Source organism: Conger conger, chromosome 14, assembly GCF_963514075.1.
Source record: "Conger conger chromosome 14, fConCon1.1, whole genome shotgun sequence".
NCBI lineage: Eukaryota > Metazoa > Chordata > Actinopteri > Anguilliformes > Congridae > Conger > Conger conger.
In genome coordinates, this window is record NC_083773.1 from 30,305,568 (window position 1) to 30,330,341 (window position 24,774).

General features: G+C 40.0%; 1 protein-coding gene across 1 annotated transcript; it reads left to right on the forward strand.

The window, feature by feature from the left end:
• Window positions 1–2,056: 2,056 nt before the first annotated feature.
• Window positions 2,057–24,774, forward strand: LOC133110364 (helicase with zinc finger domain 2-like). Its single transcript, XM_061220398.1, has 20 exons — window positions 2,057–2,107; window positions 2,838–3,895; window positions 4,942–5,125; window positions 5,453–5,560; window positions 6,046–6,563; window positions 8,065–8,706; window positions 8,912–9,701; window positions 9,903–9,978; window positions 10,258–13,654; window positions 14,836–14,921; window positions 15,075–15,212; window positions 17,488–17,634; window positions 17,754–17,898; window positions 18,447–18,575; window positions 18,887–19,079; window positions 19,866–20,000; window positions 20,118–20,330; window positions 20,831–20,987; window positions 21,652–21,819; window positions 23,252–24,774. The coding sequence occupies exons 2-20, from the start codon at window positions 2,895–2,897 to the stop codon at window positions 23,374–23,376; spliced, it is 8,352 nt and encodes a 2,783-aa protein (XP_061076382.1). The 5' UTR covers window positions 2,057–2,107; window positions 2,838–2,894; the 3' UTR covers window positions 23,377–24,774.

Consider the following 24,774-nt stretch of genomic DNA (forward strand, 5'->3'; position numbering starts at 1 on the left):
ATTTCTGTGTCGTAACAAGTTTTAAGCCCTGACAGGTTTTTCCCGGTTCAAGGACCCATGACGACCTGTCCAGTCCGTTGACGTCTGTCCCTGACCGCCTGTTGGTGACGGCTGCCGGACTGTGTGGTGATCCTGAAGAGGATCAGGAACAGCAAGTGTATCTGTGATGAGTGATGTGCTAGCAACCTCTCCTCAGAATACAAGAGCCAGTCTAGTACTCGCAAAGAGTTAAACTGTGTATGCACCAAATTTCTTCCACACATCTACCTGCTCATCCTGAACAAATAATATCAGTAGAAGCCCTAATGTCTGCCATATTGGATTCTACACAATTTTGCCTTTTTGGAAACACAAATATTAACACTTTTCATGCATCTGCAATTTGTCCCTGATTTTCCAAATTTAAAATTTGGCATGCATAATCTATAGCACATCACCGTGTTTAATTGTGACAAATTTTGTATATGTCCAAAGAACAATTTCAATGTAGCCGAAATGGCTGACCAAATTACATGTACGGTCGTAAATTTCAGTTGATTGCAACAATAATTCAGATAGAACCCCATATTGTGGACTAGCATGCACAGGTATGCAGTGTTATAGTAAAATGTAGCCTATAGGGGTCACTTTTTGTATTGTATTGTATTGTGTTCATAAGCCCAAATTTTATGACATTTGTCATGAACCCTCAGACAGCCTCCCTTCAATAGTACTGAGGAGCATGTCACCCTCAGTCCAACTTTGTGGAAGAGAATGTTGTGGAAGAGAATGCACATACACACCGTGTTATAATACAATATTCGCTATAGCCTAGGGGCACTTTTTGCAAAGTAATCAATTGAATTGATTCCATAAGCCCACATTGTATGACAGGAACCATCAGACAGCTTTCCTGCAACAGTCTTCACAAGCATGTGATCCTCAGTCCAACATTCTTCAAGGACATTAAATACAAATTGCGCAAACATATTTATCTGCACCTAATTTACATCCAGCCTGTGTAATACCTATTGATGAGGGACCCATATACAGTAGGTCATTCATTTATCCTTTTTATTTTTCAAATTTCTTGTGACTGCCACCCTAGGTGGTGCTACAGCACCACTTCAAAATTGCAATTTTCTATGAGTTCCAATTATATTGGAAGACAATTAAAAAGTCAATAAATAAACAAATAAATAAACAAATAAATAAACAAATAAAGAAACAAATAAAGAAATAAATACAACTTTCAGGTTTCATTAATGAAACACAGTGTACAGTAGCCAAATCCGGCCAGTTATTAATTTATTAATAATTATTATAAATAATTTCTTATTGAATACCATACAATTATGAATAGAGAAATATTTATTTATTTATAATTTACATTTGTATAATGTTTGGATGTTTTGATCTCATTCAGGTACAAATACTTGATGTCATATAAAACTACAATATAACAATATATACAATATAACTACCGCGTAAAATGATTCGGAAAGGTAAAGGCTCTAGGGTTAAGTCTCGTAAAATAGTTTTAGAACGTCCTACGCGCAACGTTCAATGAGTCATCGTGAAACAATGCAAATGACAGCTGAGCTAGTCCATAAAATTATGCTCATCATCCCGATCATAAAAGTACATAAAGTAGCCGAATAAAACATAATTGAATGGGAAAACCAGAAAGGGATTTCATAAATGTTTGCAGTAGCCCGTGGAATCGAAGGTATGACACGATGTGAGATAAAATGCATTACACAATCGCAGCCTTTTGGTGGAGATGGGTTAGCCTGATCTCATTTCGTCAGAAACGAAACTTGAAATGCCACAGACTAGGAAATGATACCGAACACGATCGATTACGTCCCAGTGTAGCGCCCGCGGGATAGCCTAAAGGTACGATTGCTTATTTATTAAAATAATGTCGGCTATTTGTTCATTTTTGTGAAACAATAAAAGCAAGGTGGATGAAATACCTTGAGCGAATGAAACAGGTTGAGGCTAAATTGCCCGCAGCGACTTCCTCAAGTGTGGCTGGAATATAATAGCCTAAGTTTCGTTTCTGAGTGACAGTCGCCTTTTTTCGCCTTCATTGCGGGAAACAGTAATTAAGTCGTCAAGTGTGGTAAGTTGGCAGTACAATACGATTGGATACATTGATTTTTACGTTGTCATCAAGTGTTCCTATTGAATAACAACAATTAACAATTGCTGTAAAGATGACTGAAAATACGCTAAAATGCTGTTTAACCAGTAATTAGAGACAAGCCAGTCCTACAATGCCCTCCAACCGAGAAATAACGCTGGCAGTTTGCGATTGGCTATAGCTACTTTAACCTGAAGTAGTCGAGTTAGACATATTTTAGAAACATACTGGCATAATCACCATCACAAACAGTAGCCGAATAGCACATTTTACATGCGCATATGCACACAATTCAATTTTATTTATAATTGTTTTTCATTATTTCGCTGTGTACTCAAATTTCTAATGAAACTATGCATATATGGTTAACCTGCACGTTCTCAGCTTTTATTTTGTGGGTATTTTTTATACACTTTGGTTTCACCGTGTACAAATTACAGAACCTTTTATACATAGTCCCCATTTCAAAGCACCATAATGTTGGGGACATATTGATATTAATGTGAATGACAGTAGACATATTTAGTTCCTTGTCACACATCCTTTGCATGCACTGACTGCTTGAAGACTGTGAAATGTATAGAAATACCCACAAATAAAAGCTGAGTGTGCACTTTAACCGTATATTGTTTTATTACAAGAAAAAGAAAATGACGTTGGACATCTAAACTGGAATGATATCAAACACCTGTGCTTCATGTGCTTTCAGTATGCTGTGCATCTGATGTTATGATTCACTGTGACATGGTGTTGTGGACAGACATCCATGGATCCCAAGATATCCATTCTGAGTGATATTTCACAGAAATGTGAATTGAAGGTTGTCTGCACTCTCTGTGTCAAAAAAGAGAATGAAGTGACTTATTCCCTGAAAACCGTCAGTCACAAATGCAATGGAGATCTGCTGCTGGGCAGAGGAAAGGAAAAGGGAAAAAAGTGGAGGCCCATATCCCGTCGGCCTAAATATCCAAACCCAAGCAAGTATGATGTGTGTAGGTATTTTGTGGAAGGTTCCGGGTGCTCAAAGCACAGAAACCGGTGTACATTTGCCAGAAGCATCGAAGAGGCTACCGTGTGGACCTTTCTAAAAAAACATCACATGGACTGCAGCGCTTTGAAAAGCCTTGTGGCAGACACCAGCAAGGCAGCCACCAGAAAGTCTGAGACCACACAAAAAATCCTGTCTGAGTTCGGAGGGGAGTTCTGCGAACTCTGTGAAGCTTGTTTCCACGGCAGCCCACAGATGATCTCCGCCAAGAGGTGGAACAACACCTGCGTCTCGGAGGCAGCTCACGCCTGGAAGCCGGTGCTGGTCCATTACCTGGCGGATGGACAGAGGAAGAAGGTGTATAATGAAATCCGGCAGCCGCCTCCCAATGTGATGGACAACCTGCAGTGCTGCAGCCACGTGGTCCAGGGCTCCCCCTGCTGGCACGGGCATGCCGGCTGCAGGCTCGCCCACAGCGAGGTGGAGATGTTCGTGTGGAAGGAAGAGGCTGCTGGCAGGTGGGACCGCAAGGAGCTGCTGCTACTGTCCCAGAGGAGGCAATTCCCAGTCATGCCGGGTCACGTCCCAGAAGCTTCCCCCAGCAACCAGGTGGAGATCTACTGCAAAGCCTGCCTGCTGACCAGCACCTCAAAGAAGAGCTTCATCAAGCACTGCGCTTCCCTGGAACACGCTCGGATGATCTCTGAGGACAACACCGTGGATTGGAAGCACCGTCCTCCGCCAATCAGTCGCAAGCAAGAGTTTCTGCTGTGTGACAGGTATGGTGAGGCTGTTAATTGAATGATGTTATTTGAATGTTGAATGATATATATATGCAGTTGAAATTGTACTTCCCTCTAGGGTCTTTCAGCGAACTTATACCTGGTTATGGGTATGCACTTTGTTGTACGTCGCTCTGGATAAGAGCGTCTGCCAAATGCCAATAATGTAATGTAATGTAATGTAATTTCATATGGCCTCTAGGCCTCTGTATGTCAGTCACTGTTAATCAGTCGCTGACATACAGTACCTAGAGGCTGTATGAAATATTAGGAAATATATTTTCTCGGTGATGGTACTAAATATACAAAGGCATTATAATTCTACATAGATCAACATGAATCATGGCGTATCTGGGATTACAATTTGCACTGTGAGTAACTTAAAGACTGTATAATGACAATCTCACTCCCAGTGCAAACTTCTAATAAAATAGCATTTTCCTCTTTCCAAAAAGTACAGTTCACACCAAGGAATTAGCAGTTCAGTTGGAAAAAATAATATATTCAGCCACCATTTTAGAGTTTACAACCTACCTAAAGTCATATTGTTTACTGTTTATTCATTAACTTATTTTTATAATATTCTTTTCCTACAAAGTATTAATTAAGGGAATACTTAAGGGATGTGAGGCTTAGATTTTTAATGAACTTGCAGAAATTGTTTAAACTTTGGCATTATTGAGTGTAGAGTGATGTGCAGAAATTGCAATTTTATTCATTGAAAATGAAATCTACAACACAATGACGTGTGCAAAAAGTGACGGGGACCGAATACTTTCTAAAGGTACTGTACATACTTGCACATATACATCCATACTGTAGATACACACAGTCCATACCCATATGCCAGCATACTCATAGAGATCAGACAAAAAAATGTTTTTGCCTTTGGACTTAGGCCACTGATGTGAAATGAACACAGAATTAAATATGCCATTCCATGTCCTGTTACTATTTCTGTATCTTTTTAAGTTACTCAAATAACATCTACTCTCAGTGCTTGTTTGTGATCTGCGCTTGCTGATGTGGCTGTTTCTCTGTAGACCCGAGACTTGTGAGTATGGTGACAGATGCGTTGGGGCCCACTCTGTGGAGGAACTACAGGAGTGGCATATGCGAAGCACAGAGGCTCAGCAGATCCAGCACACTGTGCAAGCACAGGGCCTGGGGTCTTACCGGAACCTTCTGCTGCAAGAGTACAGAAGCAGTAGTAATGTAGTCCACATTGTGAGTGTGTCTCTGTGAGAACAGTAATAAGTGTCAGGACGCTGCTACACTGACGGTAATTTAAAAAATGCCTACACACATAATTTAAGCATTTAATCCAAATAAGCTCAACTGAAAAAAGCGTTCCTTTAAGTTCAAAATGATGTGCCACAGAGGTTTTTAAGAGTACAGTCTCATTTCCAGGTATGTAAAGAATCTCATTCAGTTTGGGCACGACAACATATTTAATGAATAGATTTAATTCTCTGTTCATTTTCATCTCATCATCTCAAGTTTCCCTATACAGAACAATATTGCATGCACTCATATATTTAGTCTACTTTGTAGATGTCAGAGCAAGTTGATGATGTCGCTATCACCCATGATGAAGATTTGAGTGTGGAGTGTGAAGCCACCGACCGTGAGCTGAAATGGATTTTTCAGATAAAAACAGAGGTGAGGAACACTTTGCATCTCTTATGGACAGCAGTACAAGACCTTATTACGTATATGGATTCACTGTAGTTTTTTTATGTGTTGGCCTTTCCTATGCCTTTTTTGGGCCTCATGGGGACTAGGAGCAGGGTTAATTTGTCCAACCACTCTTCAATTATAACAGTGTGATTTCAGAAAATGACAAAGACTTGTTCCCCACAGGGTCAAGCTAGAGCTTGATTGTAAAGTAATGCGATGAAGTTTTTATGTAAAAAGTAGTCAATTGCTTACTGTAATATGTTACTTTTTCAAATTAAATACAAAAATGTCTCTGTAAAATTTAATCTTTTGGAAAATGAACATTTGGGAATCTAAAATGTGTTCTTTTATACTAACACACACAACAAAAGAAACGTATATATAACAAAGTCTTGGGTGTATGTAGTGAACTGGATGGATTGAATTTCAGTTGTAATGCAGTTTTGATACTTTTTGTATTTTCACAGAGATTACTTGCCCACGTGGCCTTGCTGAAACAGGATCCTGGAGCTACATTCACTCTTGGTAAAATTAGCCCTGAAGGTCCCTGTACATACTCCACAGGAAATAAGTTCTGCACTTCTGATATGTCCTATGACATTCCTGTGTCTTTCCAACCCTTACACCCAGGCCTTTATGAACAGTGGGTTGTGTTTGACTTTGACATGAGGCCAGTGCTGCTGCAGAAGGTTGAGGTGAGGGTGGGTAAACAGAGCTCAATTTGTCCTTTGTGGATAAAGGAGGCCATCAGTCCTCCAATTCAGAGTTTGGAGCGCTGGCACCAGGGAAACAGAGTCATTATTCCCTGTCTGAACAAGACAGAACAAGAAGAAAAGCTTCTGAAGGAGTACAAGCCTCCTCAGATAAATTTGCAGTTTAATCCTAGATCAGAAGGCAACATTCCCATCACCATCCTGAACTACAGAGAGAGAATGCACCACTTCCTGTACGGAGAGGAGCTGGCTCAAGAAAACATAGTGTCAAGGTAATCGAAATAGGATTCCGGTTTAACATGGGTTTCATATGCTGAAGAGAAAAAGTTCATGCAATTAGGCCTTGACTTTGAAGACCTTTGAATGATGGCTGCAGTACAGGCCACAGACTTAAGTCAGTTATTGTATGCAACAAAGTATTTGACACTATCATTAACATGAATATGTCCCAAACATTATGGTGTCTTGAAATGAAGGGGTGGGAGTATTTATACAAAGTGGTGTAATTTCTACAGCAAGGTGAAGCCGGAAATTTAAAAATAGCCTTTAATAACAGTGTGGAAACTGCACTTTAACTGCATGTGAATTGTTTCATTACAAATCTAAAATTGTGGAACCGAGAGCCAAATCAAACATTATCGTATTTATGTCCCAAACATTGTGGACTTCTGCATCTATAAATACACTCACCGAGCACTTTATTAGGAACAAACTTTATTACACCTACTTATTCATACGATTATCTAATCAGCCAATTGTGTGGCAACAGTGCAATGCATACAATCATGTAGATACGGGTCAGGAGCTTCAGTTAATATTCACATCAACCATCAGAATGGGGGGAAAAAGATAAGTCTAAAAACATCAGTCTAATAAATACTTCATAAAGTGCTCGGTGAGTGTATATAGTGGGCTCCAGAATGATTCTCATGCTTCAATGTTTGATTATTATTCATAAATGTTTTTTTATTATTCATTTCAAAGATTTTTTTCTGAAAAACATAGGTGCCAAGATTATTGTCACCCCTGGCAAAGATGACAGCCGTCAGTATTTTCCTATGATTTGTGATACGGTTAGAGAACACATTTGGAGAGATTTTTCACCATTACTCCATGCAACTTTTCTGAATCATTGATATCCTCATGTTTGTGTTTATGGACCCCCTTATTCAGTTCAGACCACACGTTTTTGGTTTTGGGAAAAAATGTAAATATACGGCATGGTTGCAAACTTGCCAGGAAGTGGACCCAAGTGCATGTTGTCCCCATGGACGGTGAGGATGTGGTGGCCATAAAGAACCCAAGGATCACGATTTTAAGAATTACAGAGATTGGTTGCATCTTGGGGTCACCATGACTCCATGGTAAGAACCATAACATGGCTTTTCCATACCAACAGACTCTTTGAAGGGGTGAACACAATAAAGAAAACCACGCATCTGGAGTTTGCCAGATACCTCATACATACTGTCAAATATGAAGGTGGGTCATTGAGTTGTTTTGCTGGCAGTGGTCCAGCCAGGAAATCTGGTGTGTTCTCTAACCCTAAAATAAATAGAAAATTGTATTTTCGCCAGGGGTGTTAACAAAGTATGAAACCACGGGTGCCAATAATTGTGAAACCTGTTTAATTTTCTATTTGAAAAATGTAAGACTTTGGTTGATTCCATTGAATCATTACTAAAGCACACTACACATGTTGGAAAGCTTAAAGCTTATTTCAAGTGTGTATTATCACACTTAGTTGTGCTCTGTTTTATCTTCAAATTCCAGACTCAGTGTCAAAGTGAACGTCTCCGTGTCTGACCAAGTGTATGAGCCTCAGTTTGGCATGAAGATTGCTCCACGAGGAGAACTTTTTGCCTCAGTTCCAGTATCTTTTGTGCTCACCCCTGACACACCAGAGGGGTTTATCCTTAAGAGAGCTGTCCGGTCAGCTCTTGTGGCAGTTTCTTTATCTGTTGAAAATCAGCGTCAAAAAATCTATGAGGCAGACATTATTCCAGATGCTAGCAGTGAGAAGAGAATGTACCTGAAGCTCTCCAAGAGATGCTGCACTGAACTGGGTCTCCTGAACAACAGTACCGGTGAGATGGAAGTTCAGTTTCAGCTGAACCGCCTCCAGTTCTGCATGATGCACAAAGCCATAGACCATCTACCAGATGTAGGGTGGGTTTTGCCAGACCTGAAGAAAAGCTGTGTTCCGATGCATGTGGGAGAATACCCCAGGCTCAATGCAAAGCAGCAAGCAGCTATAGCTTTCATCCTTGGGGATCCAGATCTCACGAAGACTGTGGCACCACTCTTAATTTATGGACCTTTTGGAACAGGGAAGACCTTCACCCTGGCCACAGCAGCAAAAGAGCTGGTACGGCAACCAGGAACCAAAGTTCTGATCTGTACCTTTACTAACAGGTAACGAGAATACATATTTATTTCCCATTAAGTATAAATATTAATTAAAATGACCTAATACACTACCAACATTAAACATCAGGCCAACATATGTTTATATGTGACCGGTTGAAGTCTATTGTCATTTTATTGAGACTGATTACAACAATGATCAGACGTACAGTGTAGTTCATTAAAGGAAATGCTAATTCCTCTCTTAATTTAGCTCTGCAGATTTGTATGTCAAGGATCACTTCCATCAGTATGTCAATTCTGGACATGCTGAAGCCAGACCTCTCAGGATAAAAGCCAACAAAAAGGGAGTGCCTTTGAGTGCAACTGATGACATCACACTGAAATATTGTCATCACAACGGCCAAGCTTTCACATGCCCCGGAAGGTCCACCCTAGACTCTCACAGAGTGGTCATAACAACAGTGGTCATGGCAGGGGACCTCTACAACCTAAATCTGCCAGCTGGTTACTTCACCCACATTCTGATTGATGAGGCCTCACAGATGCTGGAGTGTGAAGCTCTGATGCCCCTCGGTCTGTCAGGAGAAGGAACGCGGATTGTTTTAGCTGGAGATCACATGCAGATGGGTCCAAAGCTCTTCTCAGTGGACGAGGACCAGCGCTCCAACCACACCCTGCTCAGTCGCCTCTTCCATCACTACCATGAAGAGAAGAATTCTGTGGCCATGAAAAGCAGAATCGTCTTCAATGAAAACTACCGCTCCACTGAGGAAATAGTTGATTTTGTGTCCTCTCACTTTTATGGCAAGAGCGGAGCCATCAAAGCATGTGGAAATGTGCACACTCACCCACAGTTCCATTCTCTAAGGTTCCACCACATTCATGGAAAGTGCAATTTGGACACGACTACAATGTCCTGGTTCAATCTTGAGGAGGTTGATTGTGTTGTAGACACAGTGCAAAAATTATTTGAAGGATGGCCATCGCAGTGGGGGAATCGGGAACAGAGGATGATCTGTGTTCTCTCTGAAGGAACTCAGGTATATTTTTCCTCTTAGAAATTGATTGAGTGTGCTTTTGTTGAAAAGCTGTGCAGTGTAGATATAGGTGAAAGAACCCAATCATGCAGATCCTTAAATGCAACTTATATGCACTATTTTTGGTATGAGATTTTAATGTAAACTTATGTACAGATGTCAGTGTGTGACTAACCCCATAATTATCTTCAATTTCCTTCCAAGGTTGTTCTAATCAGAAAAGAACTGAGAAAAAGAAATCTTGGCAGAGTAACCGTGGAAAATGCAAATAATGTGCAAGGTATCATTCAAAATCTCACTTTAACCAGAAGGAGCATGTGCATGTTGTATTGTTTCAATAGTTCTGATATCTCCACATAGTTTAATGTTATGTCCTTATACATCTGACTTTTGACATTTTACTAATCCAGTCTATTTATGCAAAATCCCATTCCATCGCTACTGCACTAACACATTAGTGAAAATGAAGAAATAAATGTTGACTCAAGATGTGTATACAATATAATATCATTATCAAAAATAATATCAAATGTTGAAATATTTTGAATTCCTTGAACAGGCAAGCAGTTCCGGGGAATAGTGATGTCAACGGTTCATACTCGAGAAAGTCTACAGTCCTCTCACACCAGTTGCCTGGAGTTCTTCAGCGATCCACGTGTGGTGAACACAGTCATGACCAGAGCACAGTCCCAGGTCATTGTCGTTGGAGATGCTGCAGCTCTCTGCTCATTTGGAAAGTGTTCAAGGATCTGGAAGAGCTACATAGTGCAGTGTATCAGGAAGAACAGTGCTGAGCCGCAACACCTCACAGAGGACTACATAGAGCATGAAATGGAGGAAATATCAAGGTTTACTAGGGCTGAGAGCAATACTGTCTGTGATATTGAATTGGTCACAACAGGCGCAAATGGCTATGTTGATGAGAAACTCCAACAGTTGATTGAAGATTACAGTTCTATCAGTGAAGCAAACGAGGCCGACCAATCAGATGGTGAGGACAGACCAAGCTTCAGTGAAGAAAAGAGAGCATGTTACTCTAATGTGGATAAAGACTCTCTGCTGGAATTGGCGAAAATGCACCCAGAAGTGTACAAACATGGTGAACTGGTGATGGAAGCATCCAACGCTGCCTATGTCATGCCATTTAATAACCCCACTGCACATATCAGAATCAAAGGAAGAAGGAACTTGGGCATGTCCTTCTCTGGTGATGAGGTTATAGTGGGAAAATCAATGGAGGTCAATGGTCTGGACACCTGGAAGGTTTTAGGTGTCACCAAGAATGCTGAATCTTCTCGTTCATTCGTGTGCACATTTGAGGGAGATGATAACCGAACACAGAAATATGTCAGTAAATATGTCTCCAAGGTCATGGTGCCCCTTGACAAGAGTGTCACCAAAATTCGAATTTTGGTTGACAAGAAACACCGCAATGTGATCCCAATATTTAAATATGATAATGGAAACTGGAAGATCGAACAATACAAGCGCTTAAATGAAGAGTCAAAGTGGAAGCATGTCTATGTTGTGCATGTGGTGTGCTGGAAAGAACACTGTCAGCTTCCATTAGGGAACGTCACAGAGGTACTACCTCTGGGAACATCTTTGGATGAGGGGCTGAAGATTCTGGATCAAGAATTCAACCTCAGTCAGTCTTCCCCTGATTATCTTCTGAGTGAGGCCTGCGCTTTTACCCCATTGGATGAGGGGAGCAGGGTGGATTTGCGAAATGTGACCACTTTTACGGTAGACCCTGAGGATGCCAAAGACCTTGATGATGCAATTAGCGTGGAGAAGTTTGGGGACCATTACAAAATAGGGGTGCACATTGCAGACGTGGCAAGTTTTGTAGTTAAGGACAGCCCATTAGACAAACATGCAAGAAAGCTTGGAGCTACTTATTATCACCCCAAAACTGCAAAGAAAGAGCCAAAGCACATGTTCCCAAAACTACATGTTAAACAATGGAGTCTTCTCGAAAGGCATGACCGCAGAGCAGTTTCATTGCTTGTGACTGTGGACAAGGCACACACGATAATTGACAGTAGGTTTGTGCTATCAAAGATAAAATCAGATGGACAGCTGCTATACAATGAAGCCGAAGACATAATCTCAGAATACAGTGGAAATGGGCTCCATTTTGACACATTGAACGGTTGCGTCGCTGTGGCTTATGAGTTTTCTAGGGTCCACAGGAAAGCAAGGCTTCAGGGTGATTGGTTGTACAAACAGCCTGATGATGGTATATCCATTGGAAGAAGAAAATCCCATCAGATGATTGAAGAACTGATGATAATGTTCAACAACTCAGCCGCTGAGTTTTTGATCAGTAGAACAGAAACTGATAATTGCACTCCACTGAGGTGCCAGATACACCCTGATCCCATGTGTGTGGAAACTCTGAAGGAAAAATACGAAGACGTTGTTTCACTGTCTATGCACTTGACATACCATATTGGCAGTGTTGAGCAGCTTTCTGGTGCCAGTAGTTTCCGGGTGTTAGCTTCACTTTGGAGGGAGCTCCAATCCGCTGCTAAGAGAGGGGATGTTGCCAAAGTGGAGGACCTGATCATGACTGATGACATCCACCCTCAGCTTCTGCCTGCCACTTCAGAGTTCAGAGGTTTGCTTGACAAGGCCTACATCATTCGTGCCAACTCGGCACCAGAGGCAAAGGTCGGTCACTACTCTTTGCAGCTGGATTCTTACACAAAAGCATCCTCACCCATCCGCAGCTACCTTGACTTGATCCTTCAGAGACTTCTCCATGCAACAATCAGTTATACTCAGGTCCCATACTCTTCACAAGAAATTGATATATTGTGCAATAATGTTGCCCAAACCAGCAAGAAGGCAAATGCATACCAAAAGAAGGCTGAAACCTTCTCTCATGCTGTGAACCTGAAAAAACAAAACTCTCAAAAATTGGCATTTGTCACTGTAGTGGACCCGGAAGGAGACCATTTCAGGTTGTCATTTCCCTTTGACAAAGGTACCTTGCCCGATTATATGCCTGTTTTGTACAGAGATTTGCAACTCGCGGATCAGCCACGGTATGACAAAGACAACAGGCACATGAAACTGACATGGAGAAGAAGAGTGTACTCCATCAACACCACCAAGACCTACGTCGAGCTCAAAAGACTACACCAGAACAATCCATGTACTGATGTCCCACACAAGGCTTGGCAAGGCATTGTGGAAGCACTAAAGATGGACAATTGGAAAACGGCAATGTCAATCATATTGAGCACTAACACAAATGCTGCTGCCCCTGAAAATGATGACAACACAGTTGAAACAGAGCATTACATTGACCTCACTCTCAAGCTCAAACCCGGAGATACCCTTCTGATTCAGATGACAACCGAAGTGCAGCAGGGGCTTCTGATGCCTGCCATTCAGCTGCTGAACATCAACAAAAAGTTTGAAGTGTGTCTGAATCATGCACATAGTCCTGTCGACTGTTTTACCAAATATGCGCAGCGTAAAACAATGCCATCCTATGCCAGTGCTGAGCAGTATGCAATGATCTGGAGACCACTTTGCGAAATGGAGTCTGCTTCCACTGCTGTGGATGACAGCGGAAGCATAATCATTGAGGACTTGGAGCTGACATGGACAGGACAACGGGAGGGCAGTTTTTTTCTTCCCATCAGCTTTATTAAAGATTGGGCCATTGAATGCAACCTTTCCGAGTGCTACTTGTGCATCAGAAAAAGGGACTTGAAAAGAGCTGTGGATATTGATCAATTTGAAGAGGTGGATCCCAGCAATTTTACTTGGGTAGCCCATGGAGTCACTACTCGTGCGAGAGAAACAAAGGCACGTGCAGTTAAGTCCAAAGAAGTGAATTTCTACATCAACCATTTGCCTATGGACACAATTCCAGGTTGTGTGTTCCATAAAAATGCAAAGTTCACAGTTGAGATCATCCCAAAACTTCTTCCTGATTTGTAAGTATTATCAATGGTTACAAGGTAAATGTGCTTTTGTGTTTTTGAGTGCTAATGGCAGTTATCCATTATCAATGGCAAGCTCAATGGCAGATCTTGATACAGCAGTCCCTTGCCAACCAGGGCTTTGCCAAATCTAGATTCCACATATCATGGAAATTCATGGTTGTGATATTAACGTAGGTCATTTCTGTGACACAAATTACACTCATTAATATCTCAACCATGGATTTTTTAGCGTGTATGTGCATTAATAAAGTAAGTTGCTAATAAATTGCTCTATTGACACTACAAATGATTTTGCATCTGGCATCACCAGTCAGCCAATTATCTGGTTGGTAATAACACACTTTTAAATTCCTGAGGAGGTACGCAACATATTCATGGTCCTGGTATGCAACCATCACACACATCACAGTAACCCCTTTGCGCATTCTGCATAAGCCCCATGTTTACGTGCATAAGCCCCATGTTTACGTGCCTAAGCCCCATGTTTACGTGCATAAGCCCCATGTTTAGAAATATAAAAAAGCCCTTATGGTTGCACAGCTTCTTCTTTTTTTATTGTCAGCCCTTAACCCCTGAGTGCAGTACTGGCAGAGTCTTTTTATTTTTTTTTTATTCACTTCCATTCCACTGTGCACCTTGCTCCTGCCAAATAGCTGAATCTATTGTACGGGCTTGGTTATTACTTGAATGGGAGACCTCGTGGGAAAATCTATGTTGCTTCTGGAAGTGGAGTTGGTGGGTCACTTGGGGGTGATCTTCTCTCTGGTCAAATAAAAATCTAATACTCTAATACTGCAGTGATTGGTACACTGTGCTAGGGGAGACCCCATCTTTTGGATGAGATGTTAAACTGAGGTCCCTTCAGTGAGGTTGTTAAAGATCGCATGACACTCATTGCAAAAAGTAGGGGGTATCCTAGTGTCCTGGCAAAATTTCCAACCTGGCTCTTTTGACCTGTGCCCTACTGCTGTGCATCACCAAGGTGGGTGCTACACATTGGTGGTGGTTGAGAGGAAGTTTCCCCCTCATTACTGTATAGCAGTGTATTAATAGTTTCAAACTATTGTTAAATATTGTGCTGTGTTTTTGGGGGTTTCTTTTTTTTGTTGTTTATGGTATTTTCAGGAAATACTATACAAAATACCGACAAAATATTATTTCCTGCTTCATAGGCGGAAAGAAAATGCTGTTAACAACCTCAGCCAGACAAATGAACTTGTTCAGAACATTGCGCTGGGACATCGCATTCCCAAAGGAGGTAAACATACATAATGTCATGTGAAGAAAACATCAGTTATAATATGTAATTATCTGGAATAATATTAATCGTGAAATAAGAGTTTTTATGCTTCGGCTCTAATGAAGTTTGTTTTCTTTTTGTTGTTGTTGTTTTTTTGGTTTTTTTTGGCAGCTTCTGAATCACCGGTGTCAAGGTGGAAAATCATGAAAAAAGATCCACCAGAAGGGCTTCCATCCCTGAATGAAAGCCAGTATGCTGCAATTGAACTGGCCCTGAAAAACAACTTTACTGTCATCCAGGGACCACCTGGTAAGACTAAAATCACACAGAAGCCTACATCTAATCCATATTTGTTCTTAACCTAGACTAGATTATTAATAGCAGTTTTTTCCTTAATAAAACATAGCTTTGGCCAGTTTTAGGAAGACTAAAGTAATGCACAAAAAATTTAGTTGAAATACCTACACTTGTATTTAACTTGTGTGCTGTCCACCAAGTTAAAGTTAACTTGGTGGATGGCATGCTTACCATCTCCATTTTATTGTTACTAATACTAGATACAAATATGTGGCTCACATTGTAAATATAAATCTCTGATGAAAATGTACACAAACTGGTTCTCATTGGTTCTGATTGAGCCAACCAAATATTTTGACTTTAGATGTCTGATCAGTGACGGTCATGGAGGTTGATATGACGTTGATTATTGGGGCAGAATTGTATTTATTCTTTTGATAATGGCAATTCAATGATTACAAAACAGAAAGAAAGGTGTAAAGGTGATCGACTAATTGATCGATTCTCAAGGGCCTTGGATAATAATGTATTTACTATTGGCGTTTTTATTGATTTATCTAAAGCATTCGATACCGTTGATCATGATATTCTGGCAAAGAAGCTGGAACTATATGGTATTGGGGGGACTGAGCTCAAATGGTTCTGTGACTATCTAACAAATCGCAAACAGTTTGTCTCATGGAATGGTACTGAATCTAGCTATAAGAACTTAACATGTGGTGTACCACAAGGTTCAGTACTTGGTCCGCTGCTTTTTATTATTTATGTTAATGATTTATATTTGGTTGCCAAAAAATGTTTTTTATAATTTTTGCTGATGATACTAATATGTTCTTGTCTGATAGAAATTATGAAGACCTGATTAGTAAAACTAACACTGAGCTTAGTAAAGTACATCTCTGGTTCCAAAAACTCAACATCAAAAAAACATTGTATATGCTGGTCATACCAAAGAATAGACAAAAAACAACCCTTAATAAAGAGGTCTACATATCTAATCATTCATTAGACAGAGTGCAGTCCGCCAAGTTTTTAGGAGTCTACATTGACGAAAATCTAAATTGGAAAAAACATATATTATTTATCTGCAACAAAGTTGCCCAGAATATTGGTATCATCAGCAGGATAAGACACGTCTTACCTAGAAAAATACTTATTTCTCTGTATTACACCTTAGTTTATCCTTTTCTTTCCTATTGTAATGTAGTATGGGCAAGCACTTAAACACCTTTTTACATTACATAAGCGATTTGTTAGAATAGCTACTTTTTCTGAACCACGGGCTAGCTCGAAACCTCTGTTCCAAAAACTTGCAATTATGAATGTTTATGATATAAATGTGTATCAAGTCTGCTTATTTGTTTTCCAGCAACGAATGAATCTCTTGCCTCTTAGTTTCTGTAATATATTCTTTTCCAACAACCAAGTCCACAGTTATGCCACAAGACAGTCTTCTGATCTCCATACTGCTTTCTTTAGAACTACTCTTGGTCAATTGTCTTTGGAATCAATTACCCGACTATATTTAAAAAAATTGTCTATTTATCATCCTTTAAGAAGAGTCTAAAAATTACCTCATCAGTAATGTAACAGCAACTTTGTAATAATTTGTCTTATCTGTTAAGTTGTTCAGTGCTTCCGGAGTTGTGCGGTGGGCCGTTTTCGGGCTGTGGCGAGGAGTTTGTTGGGGTGGGCCCACATCCTGTTCCCCTGGCTGTCAGGGGCGGGATGTGGGTGCGCCCTGGTGGACTCTTTGCTGCGGCCCGGGGGTGGCCTGACGCATAATTCTGGTGGGACTGGTTGTTTTACTTTATTGTTTTACTTTATTATTGCTTTTATTTTGTATTGTGTATCTTATATGTATTTTTCTTTCTTTCTTTCACTCTTTCACACTTCTTTCTTTCTCTCTCTTTATCGCTTTCTTCATTTTATATTCTGTATAAATATTGTATATTGAGTTATTGTTCTCAATTATAATTATCTTTGATTGCTTTAAATAATAGTTCATTTTGTAGTTCTTTTTTCTATCATTTGTATGCAATGGTTTCTGACCATTGTGTCTCTTGGGTGAGGCTCCCATATAAGCCCAGTAGGGTTTCATGTCTCACCTTGCACATTTTAAACTGTGATAATCTCTCTTTTGTTGTCTGTCTTTGCTATTGTGCAAAAATAAATAAATAAAAATAAAATAAATAAGGTGGTTGCGTCATGACATGACGTCGATCAGCCTTGTAGCTGCGACACAGGCTGGCAAATTATGAACCTCATGGAAATCTATTTTTTTCAGGCACCGGAAAAACTGTGGTGGGGGCTTACATCGTTTACTGGTTCCTTGTGATGAATTCTGAGAACCCCACGCAGTATCAGGACAATGACAAGAAACAGGTTATTCTCTACTGTGGCCCGTCCAATAAATCGGTAGATGTTGTTGCAGGCAAGTTCCCCCATGTCCTTCCATTGACAATAACATTTCTGCAGTGGCACTTAACATGAAATTGCATTGAGAGTAAGTGACCCCTGTGCTAAAGCATATGATTTCTGATTTGACAACAGAATACCTAATGAATTTTGGGGACACGGTGAAGCTGCTCAGGGTGTACAGCCGTCAAATGGAGATACTGGAGTATCCCTACCCAGGAAGCATCCTTCAGCTTTCTCGCAAGTCAATGCGGCAAGAGAAGTCAAAGCCACAGCTCAGGTACACTAGATAGCGAGTAGTGTATAAAAACCTCTTTAGAACGATGAGGACTTTGATTATAATCTTGAGCTTTTTCCTGATTTGTTTTCTGTTTCACTCAGTTTAAGTTTAAAAGGCCTTATTTCTGTTTTCTCTATAAACACGCCCTGATTTACATGTTGTTTGCATTTTCTGTGATTTTTGAAGTGGTACTGCGTATCTGCTTCAGCATACTGCACATGGTCACAGAGTCTTCACATTTTAATTTCACCTCATTGTGTTAGACACAATCTGCGAAAGTAGCCTGCTTAATGGTATCATGTATCTTTTTCCGGATTTCTCTCATGGGATACTGATATATTCACTGTGTCTTTTCACCCACCCCACCCCCCGCACCGCAGCAGATTGCTGAGTTTTTAATAAAACAAAACATTTAAGAATATTCAGTCATATGAACAAATATTATCGTTTGATGGAAATGTTGTGTTGTCTCTGCAGGACTTACTGCTGTCTGGCATTAGTTAAACTAACAACTTCCTGTGTGTGTGTGTGTTACAAACTCTTATCAGGTCTATAACTATGCACCACCGTATACGGGAACAAGACAATCCACACTGGAATGTGATCAGAGACTTTGATGAAAGAATCAGACTGGCCAATGAATCAAATGTTAAGATGTCAGATGCAGAAATTGAAGAGTAAGTTTAACCTGCTTTAGTACTTGCTGTAACAGTGCTGAAAGATTGGGATCCATGTCGCACTTACCTGAGCATTCCAAAATGGTACTGTGCATGGCCTCTTTTCAGGCAAATGTGCTTACCACTAAGAGAGAATTCAATCAGCATGCACTTTTCCTTTCGTTTGACTTCTAAATAAATGCGAGTGTGAGTTTTATTCACACAGTTTCAGGCAATTGCTGGAATGAGTATATTTGCAGTTGAAAGATGAGAGGAAACGTGTGATTGCATCCTGGCCTGTGTATGATGAAAGTTTTGGAATGAATCTCCAGATACAAAAAGGTTCTGAATCAGGCACGGCTGCATGAGCTCCAGAAACACGATGTGGTGCTGTGCACCTGCACGGCTGCTTCCACCCCTAACCTCACCAAGACCGTCTGCGCGCGGCAGATTCTCATTGATGAATGCGCCATGGCAACTGAGCCCCAGGCTCTTATCCCATTGGTCAGCTATAAACCAGAAAAGGTATGTTTGCGGACAATTCATTTAGGATGCTGAGTGTCATGGAAAATGGTCGCGTGGGAAAACAATGTACAGACTCAGATGTCTGTCTGTGTTACTTATGATATCAAGACAGTCGACATCATAAGTGAACTAAACAGTTATCCATTTGGAAAGTACAATTGAAAATAGCTTTTGGATTTTTCATGAACATATCTGTGAATTTCCATGCAAGGGGTCTTATTAAAGTAGAGGGTTATGATTCTGTAGTTAACTAAAGAATGGCTGGTTTCTGAAAAATCTTGATTATAATTCTCAAATTATGAGAATGCGTCATTCTGTAGTTAACTGGGGCTAAATGCCTGTTCTTATCATTCTAATTCTTTTTAAAAATAAATTACATGTTTTACATATGTATGTTGACCTAAGTTGATGTCATTCCAGGAGCACCTACCAGCCTATTTGGTTGGCTCACACATCACTTTTGTGATGTGTCTCGTAAGTTGGCTTGTTGTGCTTTGTGCTTGGTTTTTTATGTGTTTCTTCCGCACTTCTGGTTAATCCATAATCTGTTTTGCATGAGAATGTCAATAACCCTCAGAGAAATCCCATTAAGAGCATTTTGACTGTGATGCACTAAAATGTCTTAAACAATCTTTAGATTATTCTTTATTATTCACTCAACTGTAGTATCAGCTAACTCACATCAAGGGTAAGATGACTATCAAATGCAATGCAATAAATATATACAATAAATCCCTTAGTTGTTTCTGCAAGATCTAGCTAAATTACTCCTCTGATGTTTTTCAGATTGTGTTGCTTGGTGATCACAAACAGCTCCGTCCTATCATCAAGAACATCTTTGTTCGAAATTTGGGCATGTCAAAGTCTCTGTTTGAGCGCTACATGGGCAATGCCGTGATGTTGGACACCCAGTACAGAATGGTAATATCACATGCATAAGCATAGTGCCATTTATCTTTTATTTTATTTTTAAAGCTCTATTTATGTCATGTTCCTACTCCAGCAGTTGAAAATGGCTCTTGAATTTCTCTATTGCAGCATGAAGATATCTGTGAATTTCCATCCAAGGAGTCGTACGAAGGAAAGTTGCTAACTGGCGTGCGCCGGAACAACAGTGTCCTTCTCATCTCCCCCAATAAAAGCACCCATACTGTTTTCGGGCATGTGATAGGACAAGAGATCAGCCTGGTGGTGACAACCGAGAAGGGAAATGAAAATTCCAAAGCAAACAGAGAGGAGAGTGCAATCGCTGTGAGTAACTGCTGAGTTTCCGTTGGTCTAAAAGGAGCTATCTGTCCTTAGCAGACACTTCAGCTTCCACGTTTCATTTGCCATGTGCAGCAAGTACTTGTACAGGGAATGCTCTTCCTGCCAACTTTAAGCAAAAAAATCTAGATACCAAATCTAAAGATACCATGTAAGTATAAAACTTGTGCAGTAGCTTGTGCATTAGAGTGTCCAAGGCTGAGAGTTGCAGTAAGTAGCAGTGGCTAGGAGTGGAGTCCAAATCTCCTGTAGCCATTTGAGGGGGATGTGGTGGTGGAATTGTCCAGAGTGATGAGGGTGTGAACTGTGGTTGTTGGGGGTAGTTGACAGAATCTAAGGGCTGTTTGTGGTTGAAGTGAAGGAATGGAAAGAAGGAAATGGGTGGGTAGTGTTGGGTAGGGTCGCAGTTTGGCTAATCATGGTTGTTCAGCACGCAAATAGTTGTATTGTTCAGTCATGAGTGGATAACTGTTTTGTCTCAACAGGTTGCCATTGCTGTGTCACTTGTGAACGATGGCATAATCCCTCCGGAACACATTGCAATTCTTTCACCCTACAATGCTCAGGTGTCTGAAATCAGTGCATGTCTAAGAGAAAAAAAGATGCAGGGAATCACAGTCAGCACCATCACAAAAAGTCAAGGTTGTTTATTTCATCCCCAACTTATTTTCAAGTGTGCTGAATTGTTCCTTAGAAATATACTCTTGTCCAACTTGATCAATGTCAGTTAGATTGTCTATATCTGATAACTGCAAATAGCACTTTACCAATGATAGCTGTGAGCTTTTTGCCTCTCATATTTAATTCTGAATTGTTATTCCTCCCACTGTTTATCTTTTATGTGAAACCAATTTTTTTGGTGTTAGATTTGCGTAAAAAACATTTATGTTTCTGGAATTTAGCAGAAGTTAGTAAATTTACACAGCTACAACCCTGCATTGCTCCACTTGGGATAGTCTCCTGCATAGTCTAATCAACTGTAAATCGCTTTGGATGAAAGTGTTGGGACTAAATAACTACTGTACTGTACCGTAATGTAATGAACATTTAGTCCATTTATACTGCTGGATATTTACTGAAGCATGGTTAAACACTGTACTCATGGTTACAACAGCAGGGCCCCCCCTGGGAGATAAACAATCCCACAACCGTTATACCAGACCTGCCATACCTTTCTTCATCACCCTGAGAGTAGTCTTAATTGAGCCCAACATTTTACTATGGTCTGTACTTACTTGTGTGCTTACTCCTGGGGGAAAAGGCCATGTCAATACGCTTCCATAATCAGCAGCGTTGTGTCTTCCAGGGAGTGAATGGCGCTATGTAATCCTGTCCACCGTGCGCTCCTGTCCCAGCGCTGAGATCGAGAAGGATCCTAGCAGGGGCTGGCTCTCCAAAAATGTGGGATTTATTGCCGATCCCAACCAAATTAATGTAGGCATCACCAGGGCTCAGGAGGGCCTGTGCATTATTGGTAAGTGAGACTTGGCTTTTTTAAGATAACCATAACTGAGAGGAAATCTCCCTTTGCCATGTTTATGAAATGTACACTCACTGAGCACTTTATTAGAAACACCTGTACACCTACTTATTCATGTGATTATCTAATCAGCCAATCGTGTGGCAGCATTGCAATGCATAAAATCATGCAGATACAGGTCAGGAGCTTCAGTTAATGTTCACATCAACCATCAGAATGGGGAAAAAATGGGATCTCAGTGATGTGATTTTGACTGTGGTATGTTTGTTGTTGCCAGACAGGCTTGAGTGTTTCTGTTGCGGTGGAAATCTTAGTAATTACATATATATTCATGAATGAAGATATTCTATATCTGATATTTATGCAATAAAGTACAAATCAACACAGCAGAATCAACAGCAGGTACCAAGATGACCTTTATTAAAGAAGGCAAAGTGACCTGGGGAAGCCAGATGTTGGTGCGATCATAGCTACTAATAATTAAGATGGTATTCAAAGTCTGATATAAGCAGAGGTGTAGGGTTTAAAATCTTCTTTGTAACTGGTCAAAACCTTGTGTGATGATGCATATGTAACTCATATGTCCACTGGATAACTTTGCCCCCGGGTAAATTGATTTCCACTACACTGTAACCGCTGATCACCTGGGATTTTTCACTCACAACAGTCTCTAGGCTCTGCGGATGTAAATGCCTTGTTAATGACAGAGGTCAGTGGATAAGGGCCAGCTGACGGGAAGGTGATGTGGTGGAACTCTATAGTAGTAATTACATATATATATTCATGAACAAAGATATTTCAATCTTGTCTCATATATTCTTGTTGAAAGACTAGCATATTGTTTGAAGGCCATGAGCAGTCTGCTGTCTAGAGCTCAGAAATTGGCAAAGTATAAGTAAATAAAGCAGCTATCAAGCTGACATTTATTAATGCAACAACATGACTTGTTGGGTAAACAAACTGCCACGTTGTCAGGGCATAGTCTGAAACATGAGATGATGTTGTGATCGTAACTACCAATAATTCATGTGGATTTCAGAGTCTGACTAACTGGGGTGTAGGGTTTAAATCTCCTTTGTAATTGGTCAAAACCTCTTATGACACTGTATACAAATCTGTAGCTGTAAAAAAGTTATTTGCTGTGCAGACTAACTCCGGTCTTTTGATTGCGATAAAGACTGTGGATAACTTTGCCTACCACAGTGACAGCAATGCAAATAACCACATAGTGGTATGCAGAAGAGCATCTCTGAACACACAACGCGTAAAACCTCTTGAGTGGATATTCTACGGCAGCAGGAGACCAATAAGTCAAAAACAAATGTCTAATAAATACCTCATAAAGTGCTCACTATCTTAAAGTTGAAGCTTAAATAAGCTCAGTGTGTATTGTATTCTGTGGTGCTCAGTGTTTGTTTTATTTCAGGAAACCAAGAACTGCTGAGGTGCAGTAGAGCATGGCAAAGCCTGATCCAACATTACTCATCAAAGAACTGTGTCACCATGGCGGAGGACATCAGAGTGCGTAACCTGACTGCAACCCGGATGTGAAAGAAACAAACCACGGCCTTCTGTTCCCGCAAGGTCATATCGGGAATGTAGTTGAAAATCAGTTCAGAGACTGGTTTTCTGGTTTGTTTAGTCAAATTCAGGGAGTTCATTTCTTATGTGTCTGTTCTTTTTTATGGATCACCAGCATGCATGTATTGTCCTAAAACCTACAGATGAGCTTGATATTTTCAGCCATCTTTCATAGGAATCACAACCTTAAAACTTAAGACTTTGTATTTGCTTCCTTCTCTTTGACAGACTAATCACGTAGTCATCCATGTCATTAAACGCAAAATGATTTACATTTTGTAACTGTGATATATTTTCAAAATAGTCTTCAGTCCGGCAGTCAGTCTGGTCTTTCAAAATGTGTTGAGGGGCCACGTGTAACAAAAGACATGTGGTCTGCTTCATGTATACAGATATAGAGTAAATGCACTTGATTTTTATAATTGTATTTTTATGTTTTAACGGGGCGAGGCACTAAAGAAGATAGATGATACATTTTGTGGAAATTGAATCTGCAGCGGCAAACATTCAGTCAATCAAAGAATGCAGATATTAGCAGGGTTTATAAAGAGATGTTAAAATAAACATCAGCATATGGGCATTAAAATCCTAAAACATCACTGAACTGCAGTACAGATTCAGATTTAGACACTGTGTTGTTAAATTGAGTGTCATCACGTCTCATATCGACAATACATCCAAAATTATGGGCCTTAAAATGATTGAATTGCATTACACATTTATGTTCATTTTATTGTATTTCTTTTTTTTACTTTTTACCGTGTTTCATGTTAATTAAATGTTTAGGTTTGAGAATAATATCATAATTTGTTTTCATGCTACTGAAGAAGGAATAGAACACAGGCCATACATGTTCTTGTCTAAATGTCTACCTTTCCAATGTTGTGAAATTGCTTCACACCTTACTGCTTTTAAGTTGTTTCAGTTGGTCCTCTAAGGTCAGGCTTGTTTTGTCTTTTTTTACAAATGTCATTCTATCTATCTAACTATCTTGTGAATTGTTTTAATTATATATTGTTGTCTGGCAACTATAAAGTCAGTTCTGAATATTCTGAAAGATGATATTTACCTTATTTTACACTTGTGGTTTTAACTTTCTAATTCGGTCACTTATGATGATGTGCAATGGTAAAAATGCTTTGATATTAAATTTGTATGTTTAAATGATATTTTTGCAATGAGATTTGTAATGCACATGCATGAGCAGTGTTTTAGTTTGTCTCATTCTGTGAGTTTTAGACAACCAAGGTGTGGTCCAAGCCCTGTGGAAATTATTTTATATCTACAGACTCTTAATACATGAGAATTTTCAAATTATTTTATATTTGATTGTACTTTAAACTATAAAGCATATTGTTTGTAATAGAA